The 22,231-nt window shown below is 35.9% G+C and overlaps 1 protein-coding gene across 11 annotated transcripts in view; it reads left to right on the top strand.

The window, feature by feature from the left end:
* Window positions 1-22,231, top strand: part of ZMAT4 (zinc finger matrin-type 4) — a 387,418-nt gene that overhangs the window by 242,159 nt on the left and 123,028 nt on the right. For 9 of the 11 annotated variants that reach the window (XR_008553977.1, XM_054700911.1, XM_054700909.1 and 6 more), the window contains one exon: window positions 20,972-21,068. The exons of the other annotated variants lie outside the window; for them this stretch is intronic. Coding sequence is in view for 8 of the 9 variants with exons in the window: in XM_054700911.1 (XP_054556886.1) it covers window positions 20,972-21,068 (97 nt within the window). In the remaining variant the exon portion in view is untranslated. The remainder of the gene's footprint in view (window positions 1-20,971; window positions 21,069-22,231) is intronic. 11 annotated transcript variants of the gene reach the window in all.

Genomic DNA, 22,231 nt, shown 5'->3' with positions numbered 1-22,231 from the left:
TTATATTTTATCTGATTTATGTTTGGTTGTACATGCCTTTTGTAGGATTGTCTTCCAACCTTTTACTTTGAGCTAAGATGAATTTCCTTGAAGTATAAGATGATTTTTCTTTTTTTATTTATTATCCCACTGTATGAATTCAGACCATTAATATTTAAGGTAATTATTTGCTGTGATTTTTATTATTTATTATTTTGATATTTTGTACTTTGTTTTTGATATTTGGATTTCTTTTTTGTGTTAACATCTTCCTTTTGTGTTATATTTGAATTCCTTTTCTTTTTTTTTTACATGTTTCTTTTATGTATTTTTGTTTTAAGGTTATGAGTTTTATGTGTAGGGTTCTATAGTTATAATCTATTTGATAGATTGATCAAACCTATTGTTGTAATGGTCTACATTTTTACTCTCCTTCCTCACCACTCATGCTGTGTTTTTTTGGTGGCTTCCTGCTTTTAGATAGGATTTTTTTTTTCTTTTTATGGGAATCCCTTTAGTATCTCCTACAGCATCAATTTATTGGTGATGAATTCCTTTAATTTTTGTTTATTTGTAAAACTCTATCAGTCTTTCTATTCTGATATCAGGGCAAGGTATTCTTGGTTGAAAATTCTTTTCTTGGGCCTCCCCTGGTGGCGCAGGCCATTGAGCACAGGGCTGTGAAGCTCTCTGCAGCGCCTGTTGGATCCCGGCCAGCCAGCGAGGGTCCCACATGGCGCTGCAGACATCTCCTGTCTCGCCCGCTGCTCCCCTCAGCAGTGCATTTCGTCATCTGCCTGTTCTGTCCCCCACTCTGACTCTGGTGAATTCTCTCGCCCTCCCGTGTATCTGGTCTGTACCCCAGTTCTTGTATAAATAAATAAATAAATAAATAAATAAATAAATAAATAAATAAATCTTTAAAAAAAAAAGAAAATTCTTTTAGCATCTTAAATATATAATGTTATTCCCTCTGGGCTTAAAGCTTTCTGCAAAGAAATCCACAGATAATATTATATAGATTCTTTTATAGATAATTTGTTATTCTTTAGATATTTTGGTATTTTCACCTTATTGTTCGCTTTCCCATTTTAATTATAATACATCTTTCCTCTGTCTGTTTGTGTTTTGTTTGGAACTTTTTCAGTTTTCAGAATCAGATTATTTCTTTTCCCAAATCATCACCTATCATCTCTTCAAATAAGGTTTCTCCCATTTCTTCACTCTTTTCTTTATGATGTATATGTTGTTTCTCTCTGTGTTATATTTTTTAGAGATAACTTTTTTTTAAAGATTTATTTATTTATGCATGCAAGAGCTGGTGTACAGGCCAGAGATGCGACAGGTGAGAGGATCCACCAGAGACAGAGTGGGGAACAGAACAGGCAGACTGACTGAAGCACACTGCTAAGGGTTGCTCCCTGGCCAGCTGGGGATCGAACTCGAACTCCTGCTGCAGAGGCTGTGGATTCCTTCATAGTGCGGTGCTTAACCCCTTGCTTCACCAGGGAGGCCTCTGTGTTATATCTTAAGGCTGTTGTGCTGTTTTTGTTATTTTTTTCTTTTTTTGCTGATCTGTTTCTGTTTGTGTATTTTCTACTGCTCTGTGCTCTAGTTCTTTAATTCTATCACCTGCCCCAGTGACATTCCAGAAGAAATTGTTACTGTCTTTCCTACCATCTCTAACATTGTCACTTTTCTCCATGGAAATGCTGACCCTCCAGTTATCTGATTTTTTTTTTTTCACGGATTGCTGTCTTTATCTGTATGTTATTTTGCTCCATTTGTCAGAAAAAGGCGTGCCTAATGTCTTTAAAATTCTTATCTTGCCAGAATTCATCATGGGGTTTTTTTATTGAGCTATGTTACCATTTTTGTCTTCCTTTGCTTCAAGTGGCAAGTTTTAGAAAGGAAAATATTCTTGTAGATTAATAAAGAATTTTTAATAGAATTGACTTAAATAGTTATTTATATGCATAACCTGGTTCCTGACTCAACCTTAGCATTATTTGTTCCAGAAACAGATGACACCTGCCTTCAAAAATTTAATTTAATAAGAAAATCATTGCTTCTTTCTGAAAATTGAGTCTAATGTACAAAATAATGTCATTGAATTATGGAACTATAAAATTCAATGGTAAAAAATACTTTAGAGGTTTTCTTTATAGTTTAAATTCTTCTTGCCAGCATACAACACAGATATAAGATAGCTTCTTATTTAGAAACAGTGGCAGTATAAATTACAAAATTATGGCTAGGTAGAGATAGAATATTCATTTTGCAGATCTTTATCATTTATCCTTTTAAAAGTTTTAGGGAAAAAATGCAGACTTATTTCATTGTTTCAGAGGAAACTAGATTATTCTTGCATAATTCTCATATAAAAAAATAATTCATTGGAAAATTTAATATTTTTTTCTGAACAGCATAAGCTGATAGTGCTAGAAAGAATACCAAACATCTGGAGCCTCGAGAAATAAAGTGCCTCTCTCCCCCTAAGTTACAGTTGGATTCACAACTTTTTATTATGGGTGTACGTATTTCCAGTGGCTCATCATTGCCTGACTAGAACTCTGAATAGTGAACTCTTTTGCTTAAAAACAGTTGAGTTTGGGGACATGTATTTTTAAATGTGTAGAATTTGCTTTGAACTCAAGTATGGAGTGGATATAGTCAACACTCCTATTTCTGGAAATGAATTATTTGCAAAGTGCATTTTATATCTTTAATAAAGGAGTTTTCCCCACATTCATGATTCTATCCCAGCAGAAGTGAATATAGAACAGCAAAGAATTCATATTCATTCTTCACAGGAGCTTGGGATTGAGAAGCAAAGTTCTGTGAAAAGAAAACATACTCCTAAGGAGGCCACTAGAATTTATAACTCCCTGGATAATACAGTTTCTGCTTTTATTAGTGGGAACAGGGATTAATTTCAGGGGATACAAGAAGCTTATCTAGGACTTCAAATCATAAAGTAGTATGTGAATCAGAATGAAAAGACTTACCTCAGAAATGATCACAACACTGGAATGAAAGGTTTTTGCTTTTGAATTATTTCTGTCATGAGCATTTGGGTGGCAGTGAGTGGGCTGGCTGCCTCATATCTTTTCCACTTAATCTTGGCCTGACCCAAGTTGCCTATGCAGAGGGACTTGGACACTGCATCTGCTTCAAGGCCAATGGGAGGAAAGCCACTCCAGGTTTCAATATGAAAAGTTTTTTTTTTTAGGGATTTATTTATTTATGAATACAAAAGCTGGGGTACAGGCCAGAGGTGTGGGGGGTGAGAGGATTCACCAGAGTCTAAGTAGGGAACAGAAGAGGCAGACTGACTGACATACACTGCTGAGGGGAGCAGTGGGTGAGACAGGAGAGGTCTGAAGTGCCAGGGCGGCCGGGATTGAACCCGTGTTGCAGAGGCTGTGGAGAACTTCACAGCCCTATGCTCAGCCACCTGCACCACCAGGATAGGCCTGAGGGCAGGGCTTTTAAAGCCACCATAATTAGTCAGAAATCAGGTGGGCAGCTAATCTGTATGGCAAATACTGTGCAGCCACACCCTTGCCATATTTAAAGTGAAAAGCATCTCACCCATAGGAGGAATTAATATAGTAAACAAGCCCATCAAATCAAGGATTTGTTTTTTAACCAAAATCTAGCAAAGACTTCTATCTATCATCTCTAGAACCAAGCCAACAGAGTATAATTTTATTGATGTGCAACACCCAAGACTTGGACTTGGGTAGATGGGACGGCAGGGACAGAGTATGCTTTCCCCTCTGAAGGTTGCCTGAGAATTCCAAGTGATTTCTAAACATTCCTGTCTCTGTCCAACAATCATATATCCTTAGTAGGTAACCAAATAAATTGGAGTTAACAGCTTGATTGTAGGCTTCCAATCTTCATGTGAAATGATGGAAGTGGAAGTTCTGCTCAGGTGACATGAGGTCAAGGTTTTAGGGAAAAAAAGCTTGTTAATTTTACTTATTTCTTCTCCGACCCATTTCTTTCTTTCTTCATTTCTTGTTTTCTATTCATTCCACTAGTACTGAAGTACTGTGTACTAGGCACAAAGTGTTGGCAAAGCTATGGTGAATGACAGAAAGCTCCTATCTTGAGAAGAAGATGGGACATAAAGAAGCAAATAATTTTTAGCTTGTGACAAGTGCTAAAGGGAAAGAAGTGGAGTGGTGTGATAATGAGATGTGAGGTTGATTCCTTTAAATGTCATGGTCAGTGACAACCTTTCAGAGAAGCTGACCTTTTGCACCATGACCTGAAAGAGAGGAAGTATCCAGACAGATGGCACCTGCTCTTTTCAAGCAGAGTTGCAAACACCCAATTGAAGGATGAAGTTGGCATATTTGAGGACTAATGGAAGGCAGACTACCTGCAGGTAATAAGAGGGGTAGTAAGTGAGGCAGATTTTTGATAGTCACATTGCATAGATCCTAATAAGTCATTGTAAGACATTTTGATTTATTCTCAGTGAACCTAAGTCTCATCCCCTCTTACTTGTGATTCCAAATGCTCTGCATTTTCTCTACATTTCCATTCTGTGTTACTTGCCCTCCTCTCTGTCCAAAAGCTGGTCCTGTTTGTGGAATCCAGAACAGAATTCACCTATTATGTAATTTCTTCATTCAGGGCCACATTTCTCAAACTGGTAGCAGATTTTTTGGGTAGCAGAATGTTCCAGTAAGGGAGCTAGAATTCATTCATGGTTGGCAGGATCAAAGCAAAAACCTGGGATGCCTTCAGTACTGAAGGACAAGAACAAGTGATTTAGATCTCTTTAATAATGTTGGCAGTGGTTGGATAGGAGGACAGAAATTTCTCAAGGAGAATAGAAATTTCTTGACAATTATTGAATAGAGGAGGAAATCAAACTCAAGAATATAACATGTTGACTCCTGCAGAATAGCAGGAGTGGTAAAAGGGAAAACACTAGTTGCATTCAGAAATTTAGGGAGAGGGAGAGTTTATTCAGAGAAAATGGACCTACAAGTGTTCATTCAAATTTTCTTACCAGAACAGAGGATTTGGGACCCTGATTAAACTCATCTAATTGGGCAAATAAAAGAGCCAGACAGCTCGAGTTTGGAGATGTCAAGGTGGATGTGGGAATAGAGAAGTGGGTCACCCAGATTTTGTGATCAGAGGTATCAGGCAAGCCATGAAAACAACTGGAGAGTATCCAGATTAGGAAGCTGAGTGGGATGAAGCTGTAGGCAAAGGCACAGGGGCAGGCTACAGCTGAGTCCTTGAAAGGAGCTGTGTGGAGCTTAAGGCCAGGTTTGGATGTAACAGGGGAAGCAGCTACAGAAATAAAGAATCAGATCTTGGTGGTTGTGCTTCCATTTAACCTTGAAGGTAGATCTAAAGATTTCTGGTAGGAAAATTACATAATGATATTTGTGTTTTTGAGAAATGTCCACACATGCAAGAATGTGGAGGTTGGATTAGAAAGGAGCTAGATAGGAGGCAGAGAGATGTGTTAGGAGACTATTAATTTAATCCCTGAGAAATTATGCCAGCTTTAAAGAAAGCCATTGTCTTGGGCAGATAAGGGAACAAAATGAGAGGAAAAAAAACATCACTGAATGTGAAATTCACTAGGACTTGGTAGATATGTTGTTTCTCCAGAGTCTGTTGACACTGCCTCTTTTTGATGGAGGGAGGGTCTGTCCACCCTTTATTCTTCACTAGCCGTGCCCTGAATCCAGATGCTGTCCACCTTTTTCTGAAGCATGAATTCCAGTGCTAGGTACTTGATGTTATCAGCCATAATATATTTAACCCAGTTCTTGGTCTGTCAAAGTTTCTTGATACCAAACTCTGTTTTATTCTTTGTATCACCCAGAGTATCCACAACATTGTATTGTTGATAAAAGATCCTGAATGAATGGCTCGTGGTTTGAGTGGTCTCATTCCGATAACCAATGCAAAGACTACACTGCACATTCTCTAATTTCTATGATGCAGTCAAAATGATAGGTCTTAAATGGATGATTCATCATTTCCCAGTGCTGAATACTTGATAATAAAATTACTGTGTCAAGTAAGCTGTGCTTTTATTATATTTACTAAATTAAAACAAAAGAATTAGTTCGCTTTATATTAATATTTTCAGTCTCTGAAAGCTGTATGTATTTTATGTAGTTAGAAATCAGCAGCAAATAGGAGCTGTAAGCAGATATGGTAATTATAGAACACAATTCTAAATTGAATGGTAGGGAAAGAGGTGCCAGAAGAAAATACTCAGCTTAGATTACACCTGGTTATTTTTGCATTATTATTTTTAATGTGTTTTGACACCTCAGCTGTTGCATATAGACTCTCTCTGATCTTCAGAGCCGACAATTTGGGTTAGATAATTAAACTACTTAAATGTCTCATGTTCCTGTCATATTATTGGAGTGGGAAAATAGTGTGATATAGAAGAGATCATTTTCATTCATTCATCCATCTATCCATCCAATCACTCACACTTACATGTATCTATTATGTTCCATGCTCTATACCTGAAGGTGTAGAGAATGTGGAAATGCTTTTGACTTTACTCTCAAAGGGTTTAAAGTCCGGGAAAGGAGAATTAAGCAAGAGGATATCTTTATTGAAGTAGCAGGACACAAAATATGAAAAAAATAGGAACTTAGGAGCCTGCTCTGCACACTGCTTTGGGAATTGAGAATAGTAAAAAAATACCTTCCAATTTGGAGTTAGCAGCAGAACATATGGAAATTGGCAACCACATTCTTTAGAGCAGAGAACTCATCTTGACTAAAACGTGGAGAATGGGAATGTGTGAGCCATTAGCAATCAGTACAGTGGTATTAGCCATGTAGTTGAGCTAAAGCTGGGAAGACAGATTAGAACCAAATTATAAACAGCCTTGCATGTCAGGCAAAGCTGAACTTTGATAGCCACTTTTTTTTTTTTTTTAGTAGGAAGATGGATCTAATATGCATTTTGAGAGGATTACTGTGTTGAAGTACATTTGGAGTGGAGAGAGTCAGAAAGCCAGGAAGTCTGATAGAATGAATGTAAGGTCTACAGGGTGACCTGGAAAAATGTAGGTTTGGTGGGGGGCAGGGAGAAGTGGAACATGTGAAAGATGTATTTCTGTTTGCATTATTCAGCATATTTTTCCCATCAGCAAAACAAAATGAAGCCAGAGCATTGGAATTTTCAAAGACACCTTGGCAAAGCCTTGGGAACACTAATAAGCAAATATAAATTTAATGTGTAATATGAGTAATAACTTAAATTTCTGTTCAATCTCAAGTCCAACAAGAAATTCAGTTGATGAACACTCACAGTAGTCTATTTACATCCTGTAGGGCAATTCCTTTCTTCAGCTGCAAGAGATTTTTGCTCATTATTGTTATTAATGAAGCTAATAAATGGGACACTGTCTAAAGAAACTTGGTTAACTCTTCATCATCACTGACTAGCTTCCAAAAAAGATGAGCTTGTCTTTTAAAATGGAATCATTCTGCCTCTCTGTATGCATTGTGGGCAAACTCATTAAGTAGAGAGCTAGAAACCTACTTGGATTGCTAATTTCAGAGTTGACTAATGCATTGGAAACAGTCCTGTGATATATGGAATCAGTGTCCTTGGTTGTGAGATGTTGACCTAAAAAAGGGCCAAAGCAACATCAAAACACAGCCACCCAAATCCAGGTCACTCACTGGTTCTTAGGTTGCCTGTTTTGGCTACATTGAGGCTGTTATCAATAAAATACGAAGCTGCTAAACAGTTTGTGTTTTCTACTTAGTGCTCTAAGGCCCTTCATTTGTATTGATTGAAGGTATCTGTTGCTTAGTTTAAGCTCAAGAACAAGGATCATATTCTGCAAGAGCTCAACACAGTGTTTTCCTAAGAATCAAAGAACATATATCCATTATGTTGGCTCTTAAATAGTTGTGGACTTTGTTGGTCTCAGGCATTCATTTGACAAAATAAGGGATGCTTATAATAGGATGAAAAATCAGGGAAAACCTGTCCTACAACAAATGAGAAATTTTTGTTTCTAAAATTATAGCTTTAAGTACATGGTAAAAAAAGAGGTTACACTGTTTTTATTTTAAAGCTGCTACAGAGAGATCTAATTTTCTACAGTACATGGGATACTTCAAAGTTGATTGTGAACTGAAATTAAGATGTATGAAACAAATGTTAGGTTTATTCTAACTACAACATAGCTACTCATCCATTTGCTTGCTACCTACCTTTGAATAGTAATTGGCATTGTGATAAACCCTGGGATATACAGATGACCTTGACCTGGATTATAAAAGATGTGCTCACCCCTTCAAAAAGTCCACAGTATTGTGATTTCTCTGGCAAGTGAATTACTGTGAAAAGCTTTTAACCTGAAGATCTCTAGTGTGTTTTGTGTGTATAAATGCATAGAGATAGGGGTAAGAAGCAAATAGAAGTGTAGTCCTTTCTATACTTTTGATCTATTTTTTCAAACACATTCTGCTCTTGGCAGTTACCATCTCATGTAAATGTTTCCCCAAGAAAATGGGGATTTTATAGTGGAGGTCGAGGCAAGGGAGGAAACAGCAGGCATCCTGATAAATTGTGTCTGGAACCTTTATATGGCTGTATGCCCAGCACCAAAATTGCTACATAAAAATGGAGACTCTAATCCTATAGTTGCTTGGCTTTCATAGTCACCTGAAAGAAAGATCTCTTTATTTATTCATCCAATGACCATTCAACAAATACTTACTAGGTGATTATTTTTTTTATAGAGATCATACTCAATGCTGGGAGGGCAACAGCAAGGCATGGTTCTCGCTTTCAGGAAACTTCTATGCCAGTAGGTAATGCAAACATTTTATCATTTAAAGGCTGTGTTTAACATCCTCAAGTGATTTACATGTCTTTACTGTAAGAAATAGGAAAATTTCTTCTAAAATCTTGGAAAAACAAATTTAACTCAAAAATATACAACAATGAAGCTAAAGATTTCTTTAGAAATGTGGAGGCTGGTGGTGTGCTGCCAATAGAAATGTTATTTACCACAACAGATCTTTTATTTGGAAGGTATGCATGATGCCTACATTAGCTAAGTGGGTTCTTAGACCTGAATAATGTACGAAAATATGCCATATCTTGAATTTGGAGTCTATTTTTACAAAATGTGACAAATAATGATACATTTACTGAAATAGCTAATGGACCAGTGAAGTGGTAGCATAGCTTTTCACAGATACCAGCTGGCAAACTGTTAAATGATTTGAAATGAGTTATCAAGCACTGCTGTTTTGTAAATAAGAGTCTTGATTTCTTTTGCCATTACATGTGAAAGAGAGGATTCTACTGCTCAGTATGAATGCTTTTGAGGGGCCCTGTGATTTCACAAAGTCCTGGTGAGCCTTAAGGTTCAGTATAGTGGACTCAGCAGAGTCAGAAACCCTAGTGTTGATTCCTGTTTAAGTTACTAACTAGCTGTGGTAACTTGATGAGTCATTTCACCTCTTTGGACCTTAGTTTCCCCTGTATAAAATGAAGTTGTTAGACTATGTCATTCTCGTCTCTTCTAGTCTAGTTTCCATCTAGTTGGTCTGAATCACCGTGGGAACTTTACTGTCCATGTGCTTGGAATATGGACAGCTGCACCTCCAGAATAGAAATTGGTGTATCAGATCGTCTAAGTTCAGTCTTAATGATGAGCAGAACTTGGGACCATAGGAAGAGTTTTATTTTGTCCCCTCCTTACTCTTTTTGAACACCTGTGGACTTCTGCAGTTCAGGGACAATGTAAGGACTCAATTCTGATATATGATCATAGAAAAAAAGCCTTTTATTATAATTTGGCTGTGTCTAGAGAAACCATATCTCAACTTGCAGTCCTAAGCAAACCAACACAAGAGAAAAGTGGAGACACCTCAACTTCTTCCCTTCAAACCTGAGAACTTGTTGTTAACCCCCAAAGGTCAATGCCAGCTTCTTTCTTACTTCCTCATCTCATCTCTGTTCCTCAGCACTCTCTCAGTTTCAAGTGTACATCTCTAAGTGTCCTATTTTCAAGCTCTCAGACATGAAAGTTCATTAGTCAGTGTTCGCTGGTCTCTGCAACATACCTCCACACACACCTGTACTCACATATACATACATTATTGCTGATCATGATGGCAGAATAGTTCCTATAAGATCAGTCCTCTTCTTGACAGTATTATAGGCTATGGACATAATTCATCCACTTGAAGGCAATGTAAAACAGTCAAAAATAAGCAGGAACTTGACAGGAGTGAATACTTAGAAAAATGAAACAAACTTTAGTGACTTACCTAATTTTATGGTTCCTGTAAACCTAATCAGCCACAAGTTGTTTGACTAAAATTCAGATAAAACCCTACAGTCTTAACTTGCTTGAAGAGCCAGAGGAAGGAGTTTTGAGAGACCACAGTACTAGAAAGTGAAAGGAAAATTCAAGGGGAAAAAGAAGCTACCAAGGGAAGGTTTCAAATTGTTTATATATATTGTTTATATACTATGTCCAAATTTATTTCAGATGTCTAAATGACATGAGATCAACTCCAAATAGCTGAGCTGAGGCTAAAAACACTGAGCAGAAATTTCACCTGCTGTCCCCACCCCTACACATTTACAACACTAGGGAGACAGAGTTTGCAGTTTGAGTTTAGCTAAGTTCACTGCCTACTTTCAAAATCGGTATTCTTTATTTTTATTTTTTTAAGATTTATCATACAAGAGCTGGGGTACAGGCCAGAGATGTGGGGGGTGAAAGGATTCACCAGAGACATTGGGGAACAGAACAAGCAGATTGACCAAAGTACACTGCTGAGGGGAGTAGCGGGCGAGTCAGGAGAGGTCTGCTGCGCCATGTGGGTTGCTCCCTGGCTGGCCGGGGATTGAACTTGTGCTGCAGAGGCTGCAGATTGCTTCATAGTGCAGTGCTTAACCCCTTGCACCACCAGGGAGGCCCCCAAATCAGTATTCTTTAGAGGGATATAATAGAGTCCAGAGTTTACACAAGGTATCAGTTCATAATGTCCAGATGCAACAGTAAATTAATATATCTCCATATGAAGAACTGGGAAAATTTGATCCATGCTCAAGAGGAAAAGCAATCAATGAAAACTGATAGTGAGATGAATGAGCTAATGAATATGCCTGGTGACAGAAAGGAAAATATACTTACAGTGAGATAGAAAATAAAATATTTAATCAATAATAGAAATGAAAAAATGTTGTGGGAATTTCAGATCTGAAAAGTGAAATATTCAAATTAACAAATTCACTGACTGTGTTTTTAAACACCAATTTGATTTGACAAAAGCACCCATGAAGCTGTAGTTAAATCAATAGAAACTACCTAATCTGAAGAACACAAGAAAAAACATTAAAAAAAAAAACATAGAAATAGTATGTAAGACCATGTCAAAATCTCTAAAATATGTTAAAGAAACATATTTATATATTTAAGAAGCTCATAAACACCACATAGGATGCATTCAAACAAACCACACCTCCACCGTAGTCAAACTGCTGAAAACAAAAGATAAAGAGAAAATCTTAAAAGCCACCAGAGAAAAAAATACATTACCTAGATAGCATTGGCAATGTAAATTGTAGCTGATTTCTCATTAAAACAAAAAAAATTAGATCCAGTGAAACTCTTCAAAGTGCTGAAAGGAAAACAACACAACCAGTGGTGTCAACCAGTGAAAATATTCTTCAAGTATAGAGGTATAATAAAGCATTTTCAAATAAACAAAAACTAAAGAATGTGTTGCCAACAGATCTACAGGCACCGGAAAAAGTGCTAAAGAAGTTCTTCAGGCTATACAGAAATACCAGATGGGAAATCAGGTCTTTAAAAAGGAACACAAAAATCACCAGGAATGATAAATATGTGGATTAGTGTAAAAACCTTTTTTCTTTAACTTCTTTAAAATACATGATTCTTTTTGATATCCCTTAAAATATCAAGATATAGTTTACAAGCCATTAAATTCACCATTTTAAGTTATACAATTTAGTGGTTTGTGTATTCACGAGTTGTACGACCATGAACAGGGTCAATTTTACAATGTGTCATCACCCTGATAAAGCCCTGTGCCCATTTGTCACCTCAAAGGGCGACTACATTGGAACTGCTGGGGATGAAAGAAATTAAAATCCAGTTAGTGACAGTCCCAGAGGGACTGTACCAAAAAGGTACAGCCCTGATCTATGGGCAATCTCATATTTATTTAGAACCAGGTTCAGAGAAAGTAGACAAGTATGTGGAGGAACCTACATGTGTTGGGGGTACATTATCTGGGATGCATCATAGGCTGGTAAAGCTAGGGTGGAGCATCGAGGGGGCTCCCTAGTTCACAGTACTCAAAGCATACTATCTCTGTTCCCTATCCTTACCTGTCTGCTAATCTGTACAAGTAAGCTAATTCTAGCTGATCTTGCTATTCTGGCCATATCTGCCTGCTGTTTTCAGCAGATATTGGTTTCCCAGTATGTTCCTCATACATGCCTCCTGCCTGACTGTCTAGCTTGACCAGCAGGAACTCTGGGCACCAAGACAATGACCCTGAGAACAAGGAGGCCTGGGGATTCCACACCACTCTGCCCTTAACACAGTCCTTTACAAACATTAATATACATTCTCTCTCTCTGAATTTGCCAGTTCTAAACATCTATAAATGGAATCATAGTATATGTCTTTTGTGTCTGACATCTGGCTTGGTATTTTTAACTTTCATCCACATTGTAGCAGGTGTCTGTACATCATGCATTTTTATTGCAGAATAGTGCTACTTTGTGTGGGTCACCTTTTGTTTAGCCATTAGATAATTGATAGACATTTGGGTTGTTTCCACATCTTGACAGTTATGAATAAAATTGTTTTGAACATTCAAGTAAACTTTTTTTTTGTGGATATATATTTTCAGTTCTCTTGAATATGTGCTTAGGTGTGGAATTGCTGGATATGTGTTAACTCTGTGTTTAGCTTTTTAAGAAACTAGAAACCTGATTCAGAAGTTGCTGCAGCATTTTGCATTCCTATCAACTGGTATGAGTATTCCAATTTCTCGACATCCTTGCCAGCAGTTATTATTGTCTATCTTCTTGATACTGTCCTAGTGTGTGTGAAGTGGTATCCCATTATGGATTTTTTTTTTCCTGATGACTATTGACATTAAACATCTTTCCTTGTGTTTATTAGACATTCATATGTATTTTTGGAGAAATATCTATGTATATCCTTTGCCAAGTTTTAAGTTTTTTTTTTCATCTTTACATTGTGAGAGTTCTTTGTAGGGTTTGAATACTAAACTCTAATATGATTTATACTTTTTCCTCCCATCTATGGATTATCTTCAGTTTCTTAATATAATCCTTTGAACACAAAATTTGAAAATTTTGATTGTTTAATTTATATTTCTTTATTGTTTGCATTTTTGGTACCATACAAGGAAACACTGTCTAATCCAAATGTCATAAGATTTACACAAAAATTTTCTTCTATGAATTTTATACTTTTAGCTGTTAAATTTAGCTTTTCGATTTCCATTTTGCATTAAATTTGTGTGCATGGCTTAAGGTAGGAGTCCTGTTTCATTCTTTTTTTTAAAAAAAAAAAGATTCATTTATTTATGCATACAAGAGCTGGGGTACAGGCCAGAGATGCAGGGGGTGAGAGGATTCACCAGAGACAGATTGGGGAACAAAACAGGCAGATTGACAAGTACACTGCTGAGGGGAGCAGCGGGCAAGGCAATAGAGGTCTGCTGTGCCATGTGGGTTGCTACCTGGGCAGCCAGGGATTGAACTTGAGCTGCAGAGGCTGCAGATTGCTTCATACTGTGGTGCTTAACCCCTTGAGCCACCAGGGAGGCCCATCCTGTTTCATTCTGTTGCATGTGAATATCCAGTTGTACCAACAACATTTTTCAAAAATACTACTTCCGTATTGAATTCTCCTGGCACCTTGCTGAAAATCAATTAACCATAAAATTATGGGTTTATTTATGGGCTATCAGTTCTATTCCATTGATGTAGTTATCTGTCTTTATTCAAACAGCATTCTACAGCACAGTCTTGATTACTATAACATTGAAATAAGTTTTGAAACCAAGAAAGGTCAGTGCTCCAACTTCATTTCTTATTTCCAAGACTATTTGGCTAGTCTGAATACCATTCATTCCCTTACCCTTTAAGGTCAGTTTGTTGATATCTCTAAAAATATCATCATTTATTTAATAGGTCTTTTGTTGAATTTGTAGATCAATTTGAGAAATATTGTTATTTAAATTCCTCCAGTCCAGCAACCCAAGATAACTATCCACTTATTTAGATCTTTCACAATTTCTTTCAATATTTTTATAGTTTCAGTATTAAAATATTTTGTAGTTCACCCATTTTGTTAAGTCATATTCTTCTTCATGTAAGTATAAGTGTATTAATCATTACAAGTATTTAGAAAGATATGTTACATTGATACTATATCTTACATTTTTGTAGAACTCATTATTAATTCAATATTTTCCTTGCTACAGGTCTATTGTACTCTTTTTTTTTTTCTTGAGTCAGCTTGGGTATCTCGTGTCTATAATTTATCTATTTTAACTATATTATTTCTATAAATATAATTTAACTATGTCATTTATTGGTATGCAATTGTGTATAGTATTTACTTATAATCCTTTTAATTTCAGATCACTAGTGGTGACCTCATTTTCTTTTTTTTTTTTTTTTTTTTTTTTTTTTAAATATTAAATTTTATTTTTATATTCCCCCATACAATTGCAAACGCCCCATTCTGACCCCAATCCTTCCCCTCCCGCCCCCCACCCCCCAAAAAGTGTCTCTGGTTCATAGTTTTTTGTTGATTTTGATTTTCACTTTCTTATATTCATTTTCCTGGTCCCTTAATTAAGTTTTCTAGATTCCTGCTATGAGTGAGACCATCCGGTATTTTTCTTTTTCTTTTTGGCTTATTTCGCTGAGCATGATCCCTTCCAGTGCCATCCATGTTGCTGCAAATTGCATGTGTTTATCTTTTTTGAATGCTGAGTAATATTCCATGGTATATATGTACCACATCTTCTTGATCCAGTCATCTATTTTTGGGCATTTGGGTTGTTTCCAAAGCTTAGCTATTGTAAACAGTGCTGCTATAAACATAGGAGTGCAGGTGCTCTTTGGAATTGATGTTTCTGTGTCCTTTGGGTAAATACCTAGGAGTGGAATTGCTGGATCATATGGAAGCTCTATGTTTAGTAGGTCCAGAAATCTCCACACAGCTCTCCATAGTGGTTGGACCAGTTTGCACTCCCACCAACAGTGCACAAGAGTTCCTTTTTCTCCACATCCTCGCCAACATTTGTTGTTGCTAGTTTTTTTAATATGTGCCATTCTCACTGGTGTGAGATGGTATCTCATGGTAGTTTTGATTTGCATTTCCCTGATTACAAGTGATGTTGAACATTTTTTCATATGTCTGTTGGCCATTTGCATTTCCTCTTCAGAGAAGTTTCTTTTTAGCTCTTCTGCCCATTTTTTGACTGGATTATTTTCTTTGTTGTTGCTGAGTCTCATCAGCTCTTTGCAGATTTTTGTGATCAGTCCTTTATCATTAGTGTTGGGTGCAAAAATGTTCTCCCAGTTGGTGGGGTTTCTCTTTGTTTTTGTTATTGTCTCTTTTGCTGTGCAGAAGCTCTTTAATTTGATGTAGTCCCAGCTGTTTATCTTTCTCTTCACTATCACTGCTTTGGGTGATGTGTCTGTAAAGATGTCTTTGATGTGCAAATCCCGTAGTGTTTCGCCTATATTTCCTTCTATGTATTTTATGGTTTCAGGTCTTATGTCTAGTTCTTTAATCCATTTTGAGTTGATTTTTGTGTATGGTGTGAGGTAGTGGTCAAGCTTCATTCTTTTGCATGTAGCGACCCAGTTTTCCCAGCACCATTTATTGAACAAACTTTCTTTGCTCCAATGCATAGTCTTTGCTCCTTTGTCAAAGATTAGTTGACCATAAATCTGTGGGTTTATTTCTGGATTTTCTATTCGATTCCATTGGTCTGTATGTCTGTTCTTGTTCCAATACCATGCAGTTTTGATGATTATGGCTTTGTAGTATAGTTTGAAGTCTGGGAGTGTGATGCCTCCATTTCCTTCTTTTTTTTTCAGTAGAGCTTTGGCTATTCGGGGTTTTTGGTGATTCCATATGAATTTCATCAATAGTTGTTCTATTTCTTTGAAGAATGCCATTGAGATTTTGATTGGAATAGCATTGAATCTGTATATTGCTTTTGGTAGGATGGCCATTTTAATAATGTTTATTCTTCCAATCCATGAGCAGGGGATGTCTTTCCATTTCTTTGTGTCTTCTTCTATTTCTTTTAACAGTGTTTTATAGTTTTCTTTGTATAGGTCCTTTACCTCTTTTGTTAGATTTATTCCCAAATATTTGATTTTTTTTGTTTCGATAATAAAAGGGGTGTTTTTTTTGATTTCTTCTTCTTCAGATTTATTGTTTGTGTATAGGAAGGCTACTGACTTTTGCGTGTTGATTTTGTATCCTGCCACTTTACTGAATTGATTGATGAGTTGAATTAGTTTTTCTGTGGAGATTTTGGGGTTCTCTATGTATATTATCATATCATCTGCAAATAGTGATAGTTTGACTTCTTCTTTTCCAATTTGGATTCCTTGGATGTCTTTCTCTTGTCTTATTGCTCTGGCTAGGACTTCCAGTATTATATTGAAAAGCAGTGGTGAGAGTGGACATCCTTGTCTTGTTCCAGATCTTAATGGAATTGCTTTCAATGGTGACCTCATTTTCATTCCTGATTTTAGTAAATTGTGAGTTCTCTCTTTCTTTTTTTCATTTAGAATTTTTTTTAAATGCATGTGATAAGATAAACTTCCAAACAAATATCTACAGATCCAAGGAATTAAGTTAGAAACCATTTCATATTCCACTTACCTAATAATAACCAAAATATCCCAGACACATGGAAATTTTTCCCTTGGTCAACCTATAATAGCTACAGGTTTGTCAATTCTATTGATAAGCAAAGAACCAGAATTTGGTTTGCTATATTCTTTTTTATTTATTTCTCCTCTAATGTTTATTATCTACTTCTCTTTACCTTCTTTGGATTTATGTTGCTCTTTTTTCTATTGATAGTTCTTCATATAGAAGTTCAGGTGGCCTTATTTTTTTTTCATGTACGCGTTCATAATTCTAAATTGCTACTTAAGTGTTGTTTTAGCTTCATCCAAAGTTTTGATAATTATATTTGCATTTTTATTATATCAGTGTATTTTTCTCCCTTTTGACTTCTCCTTAGACCCATTGTTTGTTTAGGAATGTATAATTTAATCTCTATATTTTGGGGGGGTTTCTCATATTTCTTTTTATTATTCATTTCTAAATTTATTCTGTTAAAGCTAGAGAATATGCTTAGCATGATAGCAAACCTTTTAAGTTTATTGAGTCATATTTATGATTTCATATATTGTCTATCCGAGAGAATGGACTATACGCACTTGAGAAGGATATTCTGCAGTTGATGAGTATTCTGTATATGTCTGTTAGTTTGATGTTGTTTATTGTGTTGTTAAGTCTTCAGTTTCTTTGTTGATCTTTTGCCCAGTTGTTCAAAAGTAGAATACTGAAGTCTCCAATTATTAAACTTGAATTGACTCTGTCTTCAAATCTGTCAGTTTTTCCTTTATATAATTTGGCAGTTCTTTTATATATATAAACATATATATAAGCATATATATATATAATTTAACCATGTATATAAAATATGTTGATGATTGTTACATAAATTTTGATGAATTTACTATGTTATCATTACATAATACCCTTCTTTGGCTTTAAAACATATGTATATTAAATAAAAGTCAGAATTATAGCATAAATACTAGAATTGTAAGATTCTTAACACTTTATGGGAAGTGATAGAATATTAATTCTAAATTGAACAAAAAGTTAAAGTATATGTATGGTCAAAATTCCTGAGAGAGGGCCTCCCCTGGTGGCGCAGGCATTTGAGCACAGCACTGTGAAGCTGTTTGCAGCCTCTGCAGCGCAGGTTTGATCCCAGCAGGCCAGCGAGGGTCCAACATGGCACGGCAGACCTCTCCTGTCATGCCCGCTGCTCCCTTCAGCAGTGGATTTCATCAGTCTGCCTGTTCTGTTCCCCGCTCTGTCTCTGGTGAATCCCCTCATCCTCCCATGCATCTGGCCTGTATCCCGGATCTTGTATAAATAAATAAACCTTAAAAAAAAAATCCTGAGAGAAACCACCAAAAATACAGAGAAGTACAGCTAAAAAGATAATAGATAAATTGAATGGTATACTAAAAGTCTAAGTTAAATAATGAAAAATATGAAAGCAAGGACAGTAAAACAATGAATGTGAAGAACAGGAAGCCTGTAGTAAAAATGAAGTCCTAAATCTAACCATTTCAATATTATACTAAATATAAATGTATAAACAACTTTAATTAAAAGCAGACTTTTCAGAACTGATAAAATTCAAGATCTAACTAAACCAGTAAGGACATAAGTATTATTCTTTTTTAATGGAGACATTTATCTCTTTGTGTGAATTTAGTACAGAGGGGATGATTATTTATCATGGTATGAATAACTCTCAGTAAGAAATTTGTGATTCTGTTGGTAAAAGAAGTGTGTTATTTCTTAAACATTACCCTGTTATATTACTGTTACATCCTATATATGTATTCCTCCAGTTAACTGTATACATGCAACATTATATACTTTATGATGATTTAAGGGTGTTCACAGGTAATTTGAATGCATTTTTTTCTTATGAAAATGGCACCTCTCTTGAGTTGTCACTCATTGTATTTACTACATTTCCCTGGTGTGAATTGTTACTCAGTGCTAGAAATCTTACTTGCCAAGCTTGGAACATACCACTTGTATCTCAATCAGGTATTTCCTTTGGTACTTTTATCTTAAGGTTCTCTATAACCATACATTGGGCTAAAGAAAATTCTTTACCCCAGCAAGAATATGACTGGATATGAAGTTCATCTTTTATTGATTTTTTTAATTTAAATTAAGACCCTTACTATAATAGAACTAAATTTCCTGTTTTTTCTTTCTGACTGTATACATTCATTTCTCTAATCTCTTAAAGTCTCTTAAACACAATATTCATTATCTCATGACTCTCCCTCAAGCCTTGTGTCCCTTCAAATACTGTTTACTTAGTAAAGTTAGGTGACACCATGGTAGACTGTTATCCTCAACATATATCAAGCATACATACTGCAATTATGATGGATAAGTATTGGTAATAATTAACCTTGACACTTGATCCATAACATTATGATCACACTATACTCTTTGGAAGATAATCACTGTACACAGCCCACACTTAAAGAGTGAGGATTGATTTTCTACCTTCTTCAGCGTGAACCATCTATATATATTATTTGGAATTCTGTTTGGGAGATTTGTCTATTTTCCTTGTTTATTCAATAATTATATCAGTATTACCTCATGGATTTACTTTTTTAATATTTTTGATTATAACTCATTTGTACTCCATTTTGTTGTTCTAGATTTAAGCTTTAAACACTTTTTTAACGCCTATATCCCTTTGATAAACTCCCATTATTGTGGGGGGGATTGGTTTGCTTGCTCTCCCTTACTTTCTTATACAACAAGATGTTTCAGGTTAATTTTGTTCATTCCTTGCCTTAATCTTAGAATCAGCCATTGATGAAAGGTGTCCTGGTTCTTTTTTCCTCCCACCCCAGAATGGCATGTGAAACCAAGATCTGGGTGCTAAGTTCTTTGCTTATTTTCATTTTTTTTCCTCCCTTTTATTGATCTAGTAAAATTTTTTTCTATTTCAAAATTTTTTTTTCTTTTAAAATTCAGTCTATGCCCTTTGGATCATCATTCCTCTACCATAAGAGTCTCCTAAATGGTTTCGCTCTTTAATCTATTTCCCATTTGGCAAATAGAGAGATTTTTATAAAATACAAATCTCATTAGGAAATTACCCTGGTTAAAAACCTTCATAAGCTCAGTATTGCCCTCAGGAGAAAGTTTAAACTTAATATTATTGGAAAGGATTGTGGTATCTGGTTCCCATTTTCCTCTCCAACATCACTTCTAAAAACTCTCAACCGCAGTTTACTCTCTATCCATACTGAAATCATTTTTTTTTCTTATGAGTCTTTGTATAGTTCTATTCCTGGAACACTACCTTTACTCCTGTCTTTTAGCACATGTGCGTGTGCGCGCACACACACTTTATTGGGTAGATTCTCTCCCTAGATGAGCATCTTCCAGGCATCTTTCTAAAGTGCTTCCAGTCTAGACTCCCTTCTTAGGTTTCCCCACAGGATCCTACTCTGTGGTTTCCTATTGCAACACTCATCACAATGTCAGCCATCACCTTTTCACATCTTTTCCCTTTAGACTGTGAGGGAATAATAGGGACTTTGTACCTTTGTTCCATTACTGTATTATCAAAACTTAACCCTGTTGCTTGATATTTGTTACTAAATGGAATTAACTGAGTTTATAGGGGTGATCCTATTTGGTCAAAAGTGGAAATATGGGCAGCTGAGAGTTGATTTCCTTAGTCTTCTGGAAATTCACTAAGAAAGTATTCATTTAGTGAGTCAATAAGTGAGCCTGAGGATGCTAGTCTCAAAGATAAAGTGGTCACTGGCATTGCCAAAGGAATATGCTTTCCCAAGTGTTAAATATACATATTTATTTTTGTGGACAGAATGTCCTTTAGTGTGTGAGCCATCTCCTTCATAGTGGGGAGAAGAAGTGAATAGCTAATATAACCTGTTTATTGTTACTCACAAGACAGAGTTCCTGACCTCCTTTGTTTTTCATTTCCAATTGGAAACAGAAGGCAGAGTACAGCTTCTGAACTGCTCAAGATGAGTTTTTATCTAATGTGTGGGCATATGCTTGGTTCAACAGACTGGGAAACCAGCCATGAAGAAATGGACAGAAATTCTAAAGCTGCCAAGAATTTACACCTGCACCTCATGGCTAAGGCTAGAGCATGGTCTCAAAGGTATTTCCAAGTAAATTCTAAAACTTCCACACTTTCACAATGACAGCTCCACATTCACAAAAGCAGTAAAACCAGGACAAGTGGATAAGGTTTGGCATAACACACCCACACCCCTTTTTACCTGGAGAAAACTTTAATATCTTTTAAATATCCTTCCTTGGGAAACTAGGACAGTCATTTTGCTCTCATGAAATAAGTCCTGGATGTAAGGTTTCCAGAACTACCAGAAAGGAAATGTTGTTTACCCCTTGTGAACATATGTACAGCAATGCTCTTGCTCTAAATCTGATAGTCTATTATAAACATTGTCTCCACCCCATTTGTCTTAACTCAGATTAGCATTAGTAAAGGAAATAGAAATAATATTATTAGCTCTCTGCTAACAGCTTTTCCAGGACAGAAGCTGAAATATACTGTCAGGTTTCTCTCACAAGGAAGAACATATTAGAGTGTAAGGTTTGGAAGAAAAGTCTTTTATTTTGTTACTAAATGGAATTAACTGAGTTTATAGGGATGATCCCATTTGGTTAAAAGTGGAAATATTGACAGCCGACAAAGGAAAGTAGTTGATTTCCTTAGTCTTCTGGAAATTCATATGGATTGTAAAGCCCCACATCATGATAATTGGAATGACCAAATGTTTATTTTTTTTCCCTGTTCTTTGTCTTTGATAGCCCAGGTGACTATTTTTTGAGTTCCTATATTCTTTAATGCTCATGTGCTATGACTGTGGGCCATTTGGTACAGATGTGCTTTGTTTATGGCTACTCAGGTTGCCAGATAAAATATAGGATGCTCAGTTAAATCTGGATTCTAGATAAATAACAAATAATTTTAGCATAAGTATGTAATAAGTGTGCAATATTTGGATATTCATACACTAATGTTGTTTATCCACAATTCAAATTTAATCATGCGTTCTCTATTTTTATTTGCTAAAGTTGGTCAAGTTAATGCCATGCCTAATTCTTCAGGCTAAAATAGCTTTAAAATTTTTAATTTTAATGAAATGAAGAGTAAGAGGTCATCTCAAAGGAGAAATGGGTTTGCTTCAGTTTTGCAACATCACTTTGGCCCTCTCAGATTACAAACTGTATAGTCATAATTTTTGAAAAGAATAGTCATAAGTACTATATCTTAAATAATTAATTTCTGTACAAATT

Source organism: Talpa occidentalis, unplaced genomic scaffold, assembly GCF_014898055.3.
Source record: "Talpa occidentalis isolate TD23 unplaced genomic scaffold, MPIMG_talOcc4v2.1 talOcc4.4, whole genome shotgun sequence".
NCBI classification, from domain to species: domain Eukaryota; kingdom Metazoa; phylum Chordata; class Mammalia; order Eulipotyphla; family Talpidae; genus Talpa; species Talpa occidentalis.
Note: the sequence above shows the minus strand (reverse complement) of the source record. Positions and strands in the feature narration are given on the sequence as shown.